The sequence below is a fragment of the Numenius arquata genome, chromosome 21 (genome assembly GCF_964106895.1).
Source record: "Numenius arquata chromosome 21, bNumArq3.hap1.1, whole genome shotgun sequence".
Lineage (NCBI taxonomy): Eukaryota > Metazoa > Chordata > Aves > Charadriiformes > Scolopacidae > Numenius > Numenius arquata.
In genome coordinates, this window is record NC_133596.1 from 3342048 (window position 1) to 3349817 (window position 7770).

The following is a 7770-nucleotide window of genomic DNA, read 5'->3' on the forward strand; positions in this document are numbered from 1 at the left end:
TCCCAGCGTCCCTGTGGTCCCCATGTTTCCAGCATCCCCATGCTCCCAGTCTCCATGTACTCCCCATGTTTCCACAGTATCTTCTTGCTCCCAGTGTCCCTGTGGTCCCTGTGCTCCTGACATCCCCATGCTCCTCCTGGTGTTCCCATGCCTTTCATCTTCTGGCATCCTCATGCTCCCAGCATCTCCATGCTCCCAGTGTCTCTGTGGTTCCCATGTTCCTGGCATCAGCATGTTCCCAGTGTTCCCACCATCCCTGTGCTCCCAGTTTCCCCCTGCTCCCGACATCTTGGGCGCGTGGTCCCTCAGTGATGCCTTTTCACCTTTTCCTCCTCCCCACCCCGCAGGAGGAGCAGCCGAGCCGGAGACGATGACTGCCGGGAGCGCCGAAACCAACGGCCCCATGCGGGAGGTGGAGGCGGGGGGCACCAAGCCACCAGCCCCCCCTGCCCCGTCGCGGCGCCGGGGACGCCGGCTGCGCCGCAAGTCACCGCCGGAGGTCCCGGTGAAAGGGCAGCTCCGCATGCGCTCGCCGTCGGGAGCCTTCGTCATGGTGGGCATCTCGGTGGTCCTGGTGGGCATGACCATCGCCGTGGTGGGCTACTGGCCCCACCGGGGAGCTGGGAGCAGCGGGGCCGGCGCGGGGAATGCCAGCATCGCAGGGGACATGAGGAGGGAGGTGGCCGCCGGGCGCCACGTGCCCCACAGTGAGAAGCTCAAGCTGATCGGCCCCGTCATCATGGGCATCGGGCTCTTCATCTTCATCTGCGCCAACACCATGCTCTACGAGAACAGGGACATGGAGACCCGCCGGCTGATGCAGAAGGGGCTCTACTCCATGGCGGCGGGTCTCCCTGAGGGGACCGGCCCCGAGGACGGCCACTGCCAGCGCGGGGATGGCCAGCCCGTCCCCAAGGCCAACGCCGAGTGTGTGGAGGGCTGCTACCGGGTGGATCTCTCCTGCCAGCCCTGCCCCGGCCCCGGCAGCAAGTGGTCCGACTGCTACGGCCCCAACAGGCTCCAGACCACGGCCGAGCTCCTCCAGCAGCCGGCAGCATCCCCTGCCGCCTCCCTCCTCAGCCTCCGCTCCGGTGTCTCCACTGAAGCAAACCTCAGCCTCTCCTGCCGCGCCGGAGCCGAGTCCCTCCTCTCCTCGGCCGTCGGAGCCTTGGCCTTGCCCGTCATCAAGCTCAACAACTGTTTGCTGGACGCGGCGTCACGGGGAGCTGTTGAAAGGTCAGAGGGGATCCCCGTCGAGCCCCCCCCTGAAGCCCCACGGCTCTCCCGGGGTGGCAGCATCGCGCCCCGTGGCCAGGACCACGATGGTGGTGGCCATGTCGTCATCAACGTGGATGGTGGCTGTCCCGGCGTGGAGCCGGTGGAGCTCAGCCTGGATGCGCAGCTCCACACCGCAGGACACTCCAAGTCCCTGGACCTCGGCCGGCCGGGGGTGCTGCTGGTGGCCCCCATCAAGGACCGTAAGAACCGGAGCTGGCCCCGCCTGGACCATGTCAGCCTGGTGGGTTACGCCAAACTGGAAAGTACTGGCGAGTCCTCGGACCAGCTGCTGGAGCCCAGTGAGCCCCCGAGCCGGGGAGAGCCCCGACCCAGCTCCTGGGTGGTGGGGATGGAGCGTGGTGAGCGGGTCTGACGTCCCCGTGGCCCTTGAGGACCATGACATTACAGTCTCTTGTCCTGGCCACCAGCACCCATCAGTGACCCCAAAACCCCACGTCCTGGAAGGGTTTGGGGACAGTGTTTTTAAGCAGATGCCAAGAGGGAGGTCCTGACGTGCTGCTCCTGGGGGAGGACTCAGCTGGGGTGGGATGTCCTCTCCTGGCTGCCTCTTGATGGCTTCCCGGTGGATGCCCTTGGCCTTACAATCCCTTCTCCTGGTGGCTTTTCCAGAGGAGCCCTCGCTTTGGGACCCAACACAAAACTGCGGGATGGGGACATGGGGTGGGCAAAGCCCTGCCGGCCCCCGCAGCACTTTATTTCAGCGGGGCGAGGGGATGTTTGGGGGGGGGGGCGGGGTGTCCCCTTGCCCAACCTCAAGCCACCGGGAAATTTGCTTGACCGGAGCACGTAAGCCCAACGGGGCTATTAAATATTATCTCGATGCCACATGGTCCCACCTTGCCTCATCGTCTTGCCCGCGGGATGCTCAGGGTGGGCTGGAGGGAGTAAGGATGCTCTACAACCAGGTGCTGAATATTTGCAGGATAAGGTGATAAGTATAAAGTTTGGTTTGGGTTTTGTTGGTTTTTTTTTGCAGAGTAGGATGCAAAAGGTGCCCAGGGATGCTGCAGGCAGCTGAGAAATCAAAACAGAGTCACTGGGGTGCGGCGGTTCCCAGAGCCCATCTGCGAGTCGGGGTTTATTTGTGCTGTTTTCTGGTGGGGTGAAGGATGGGGGTTAGAGGGAGGATGCCGATGGTGGGAGGATGCGGGTGGTGGGAGGGATGCGATGGGGCGGAGAGATAGGGGTGAGCGTTGGTGCTGGTTTTGCCGGGCCCCGGTGGGTGCTGTCGCGTTGTTCGGTGCCCTTTGGATGCACGGGATGCGGGCAGAGAGCCGGCACCGGCACCGGGGTGGTGCCATCCCCGGAGAGAGGGAAGCGCAGAAACAAAACCCTCCAAAAACCCATCACAGCAGGAAAATGCGGATAAAACGAAGTGGAGAAATGGGGTTCGCCGTGCTGGGTGAGGCTGTGCTGCGGGACACAGCTCACATCCTGTCCCGGGAGATGGTTCCAGGCTCAGCAGCCCGGAGACGGGAAGCATCGACTGCCCATTTTCTTGCAAATGAGCAATTTTTGCTCCGGCATTTTTTTCCCAATCCTTTCCCAGGGCTTTTGCCTTGTTTGCCCCTGGGGAAGGTGTGGGCTGGTCTCTGCTTTGGTGCTCAGCCTCCATTCCTGTTGGTTTCCCCCGGCACATGGCTGTGGTGTCCCCCCGATGTTCCCCATGGGTGAAGCCCACCCAGGAGGGCTCATGGGGACGGGGGGGGTGAAGAGCTGTCAGGTCCCACTGGCCGTTGCACGGGCATGAGGCAGTGATGCTGGGACCTGGCTAAAATAAATAGGAACTGGAGGAATATCCTTCACCTTGGTATTTTGAAGGCAGGGGCTGGAGTGTTCCAGCTTGGGCCACCAGCTCGTACGAATACAAGGACAAACCTCTGCTGGGGCGTCCTCCCTTGACGCTGGGAAGCACAACACTGGGGTTTGACCTGGTCCTTCTCCTCCCCCCAAAAGACCTTCTTTTTTTAACATCGAGTCCATCTCTGGCTCTGGCAGAGGCCCGGGAACCGGGGGGTGGTTGGGTACCCACCCCCGGTGGGCACCGAGGCGGGAGCATCCCCACAGCCCCTCGGTGGCAGGGTACCGCCTGGGCAGGCAGCTGCATCTTTCCAGACCATCTTTTTGCTCTTTGCCTGTTTCTTTTCCCCCCATCTCCGGGGAGATGGTGCCTACCAAAAAGCAGAGAAGGGTTATTTTTTTGCAGCAGCAGCAGTTTTGCCTTGTCGAAGCAGCCGGTACCAGCATCTTGGACCACCCCTGCTCCTGTGCTCCCCATCAATCCAGAAGTTAATGATGCCCCTCGTGCTCTGATCGCTGCCCTGCTCCTGTTCTCCAGCCAGAAACACCCCGTCCATCCGCAGCAGCTGTGTCTGCTCATGCTGGGGGCTCATCCCATCCATCCCGCTCCCCCCCCGGCTCTCGGGCAGGAGGAGCCCTGGGATGCCGGGAGGAGTCATAGGATGGATGAGAGCACAGGGGCGAGGACACCTCTGCTCTCTGGAGACTCAGGAGGCTTCAAAATGTGGCATTGCAGCTTAGACGGGATCTCTGCCTTTTGCCTTCCCAAGACCAGAGCCCACCGTGCTGTGTGTAAATGGCTGAAATATGGTTTATCTGTATGAAATGGTTTGGGGTTTTTTTATTCCTGTCTCTGCTTCTCCCTCTCTCCGGTCTGAAGTGAGCACAGAGCCTTGGACCTTGCAAACCTCAGGGACAACGTCTTTCTCCAGACCAAAACATCCCTGCAGAATGCCTTGGAAACTGCCTTTTCTGGCAAAAATCTGTTCCCAGCAGCTCGGAGACCAACGTCCCCCAGGGCTGGGACTAGGCAGAGGGGAACCGTCCCTGACCAGGGGTTCTTGTCACCCCTTTTCGTCACCCCGTGGGGTTGGGGACAGGGGAGGGAGCTGCGGGAGCCGGGGAGGGTTGTGCTGGCGATGCTGTTGTCTCTTGCCTGCCTGTCATCACCTTCCACATCACCCCGCGTTACCACCAGTGCTTGGCAGATTAAAGCCCACAAGAAACAAAACCGCTCCTCGCTCGTTTTAGAAAAGTCAGGGTTTCCACAACTATTATTTTTTTTCCTCCCTTTGAAAATCCTTTTTGAAAATTCCTCCCTTGTTTCAAATTTTATTATTATTTTTTCATTTTAATTCCTATTTCGTCTTTCAAAGGGGAGCGGTATCTGCTTCCCACCCTATTGCCCAAAGCAGATCTGGCCCCATCGCCACCTTCCCCTGTGCCTGCCTGCCCCATGCGAGACCCCCCCCTGGCTGCTGAACCCCCTTTTCCCAAAATATAACCCCTAAGCTCCCCCCCCTCACCCCTGCAGTGTTTTTTTTTTGTTTTCCTGCTTTACAAGAAAAAGCTGTCTTTGTTTCCAAGGCAAACTCTCCCAAGAAGTTTGGGTACCAGCCTCCCCCTTTGCAGGGTGGCAGAGACGGAGCCGACGGCTGCGGTTGGGAAGTCGGTAGCATCCCCACGGCTTCGCTGGGAGCGATACCAGCCCTGGGCTCGGCTATTTATTGGGCTGTTTAAGCTCAAAATTATTTAGGCACTGGTTCAATGCAATAAACAGCAACAACAAAAAGTCACCGGCGGGGTCTGCCCCGAAGCAGCGTCCCAGGGGACGTGCCAGGAGGTTGTTTTTAGCTGAAAATAACTTTTCATTTGGGCTTAACCAGCTGCAGCCAGAGCTAACGCCGGGCCCTGGGCCACGCTTCGGAAACCAGCAGCAAGAAATTGGAGCCCAGAAGGACACAAGGAGCCGCGCCAGAAGCTGCCTCAGGGCTGGGGGCTTTTGTTTTAATTTTCGCCCTTTGTTTTTCTGGCTGGGGCTCAGCCCGACCATGGGAAGCGGCTGCAACTTAATGTGGCAAACGATGGGGGTTGAGAGGGGAACCTGCCTGCGACATCTCCTGCCTGGACCATGAGCCTGCTCCAGCATCCTCCTCCTGCTCCGACATCTTCCTCCTGCTCCGGCATCCTCCTGCTGCTCCAAGCATCCTCCTCCTGCTCCAGCATCTTCCTCCTGCCCCGGCATCTTCCTCCTGCCACAGCATCCTCCTCCTGCCCCGGCATCCTCCTGCCTGATGCAGCAGCATCCTCCAGGGAAGCATTGCTGAACCATGTAGGGATCGTTTCAAAATGCAAAGCTGCTTGATTAATTAACCCAGCAGGGTGAGAAGACCCACGCTCTCTCTGGGGAGAGCATCATCTGCACATTCCTCACCTGCAGCTCTGCCGGCAGGCATGGTTTCAAGAGTGTTTGTGGGATTTTAACAGTGCTGGCTTCAACAGATGGATACCGTGGAGGCTCTCACCCCCGTGCTGTCCTCACAGCGCGCTGGGAATGAAACAGCAGGAATGGATCTGGGTTAAAAGGAAAAATTTAAAAATAAAGCAAAAAGTCCACCCTGGATCCCTCCGTTGACCCCACTCAGCTGCGGAGCTGTGAAGTTAAACCATCCTGGAAGCACTGGAGATGTCACACTGTGCGGCTCGTGGAGGGTGATGCTGGACGGTATCTTCCCATCCTGCCCAGGAACTGGCTCTATAAATATCCAGCCGTTATCACCCACCGGCGTATCCCCACCCCAGGAGGTGCTGGCTGCAGGAGGAGATTCCTACCAAGAGAAGGGGGGATTTCACCAAAAATACCAGCAGAAGAAAATAACGGGCTTGTCCCCAACGCTGACCATCCAGGCTGACCAGGAGTGACCACGGGGTGTCCCTTGAGCCACTGGGGCGGAGGACGGAGGCAGGAGAGGGGGCCCCGCTAATTGCAGTTACCCCCTGCACCACCAAGGGACCTCTAGGCTGGCACACGGCTGTGGGACAGCTGTAGTTCGGGCCAAAAATGGGAAAAACGTGGAAAATGGATTGGGGGAAACCAGTGCCACGTGTTGTGTGTGGGAGAGATGCCCTGGGAAGGTGCAGACCCCCACCAACGGCTGTAAGAGGGGCTCCCGTGCCCAGGGCCACCCCAGCCACTGTCTGTGGGGCTCCAGGCTCACTGCTGGGACACCTCTGTCCCCAGGGGAGATGGAGGCGGGGGGGGGGGGGTTAATAACAGCCCTTCGACCACCACTTTAACAGGGCACCTACGTGGAGCTGGAACTCACATAGGTGAGTCAACGAAGCTCGAAGCTCAAATGGGGCAGGGTCAGAGCTGGCTGAAAAAAATGTCCCCCAAAGGGGCAAAAAGGGGGGACGGAGAGAGAAGGGCTGGAGCAGGCACAGCAAAAAAAGCAGCAGGTCCCAATAGTGAAGGATCTAGACCCAAACCTGGGAGGAAAACAGCTACGTCCCCGTTTGGCCAGATCGGCTGCAGCTGGGGGACGATCGCTCCCACCCCACACCTGATGCTGCTCAGCACACCAGGTCCCACCAAGCCGGTTTGCAGCCCTTCCTCCTCCTTCTTCTCCTTCCTCCTCTTCCTCTCTCCACAGCTAAGGAGGCCACGGCCATGAGTCTGCTTGCCCGGTAAGTCCTTCCTTAAGATTTAAAGTCTATGCGAAGGAAAGCACTCTGCTGGCGGCCGTGCACTTGTAGCGCAGCCAGGGAATGCAAATGTTGGTGCATTATTTAGGGCGAGTGCTCTCTGCTATAAATCTCCTTCCCGAGGCACCGGGAAGATGAAGTGTCGGAGCTTTCTGTGCCGGGGCTGAGGCTGGGGCCGTCGCAACGTGTGACGGGCGATAATGCGGCGCTTTGCACCTTTATGTTTAAAGATGAGGACCCCCTACGTGGGGTGATGGGCTGCGGGTGGGCTCCCCGGTGCTATAACGCCTTGTGACCTTTTGGCAAAGCATAGAGGGTGCTTTATTTTAATAAAAAATAAGAAATAAAAATGGAAATAAGTGCGATGCAAAGTGCCTCTCCGCATTATGAGCCAACGCTGAGCCACGGGCACCCACCTCACTGCTGCCTGGGCAAGGGAGCCAGGACGGGGCTGGAGCTGGGCTGGGTTTGGGGGTAGTTACTTAATTATGATTTTTTTGGCTTTATTTTTTGGCTCTCGTGGGTTTGGGGGTGTCCTGCACAGGCTCGCTGGTACCCCAGGTTCTCCAGGTTCTGCTGCAGAAAGGGGCCGATCCCCCTGGGGCTGGTTCTGGGTGGGACAGAGTGAGCTGAGCTCCGAAGCCAACGTCCCCCATCAGCTGTTGTCGCCATCCCTGCAACCGGAGCCCAAATCTCCGGGGTTTTGGCTGGGAGTCCATCGGGTACCACTGTCCGTTCTGGGGGCAAACTGGGAGAAGGAAAGGATGCGTGGATAATGTGGTCTGTCTGGCATGCAAGGAGTTAACTGGGGCTTGGGGCACTAAAGGGCTGGGAATTTGGGCTTTGGGAATCCATTTCTACCCCAGGAAAACTGTCTCATCCGGAGAAGGTTGGTGGGGTGTGTGTGCTGGGGACAGCAGGGGACAGTTTGTGCCTTGAAGAGTTGCTGCTGTGGAGGCAGGGCAG

At 58.8% G+C, this 7770-nt stretch overlaps 1 protein-coding gene across 1 annotated transcript; it reads left to right on the plus strand.

The window, feature by feature from the left end:
- The first annotated feature begins 370 nt into the window (after positions 1-370).
- TMEM200B (transmembrane protein 200B) lies at positions 371-1651 on the plus strand. The gene has a single exon (XM_074162205.1). The coding sequence runs from the start codon at positions 371-373 to the stop codon at positions 1649-1651; it is 1281 nt and encodes a 426-aa protein (XP_074018306.1).
- Positions 1652-7770: the final 6119 nt, after the last annotated feature.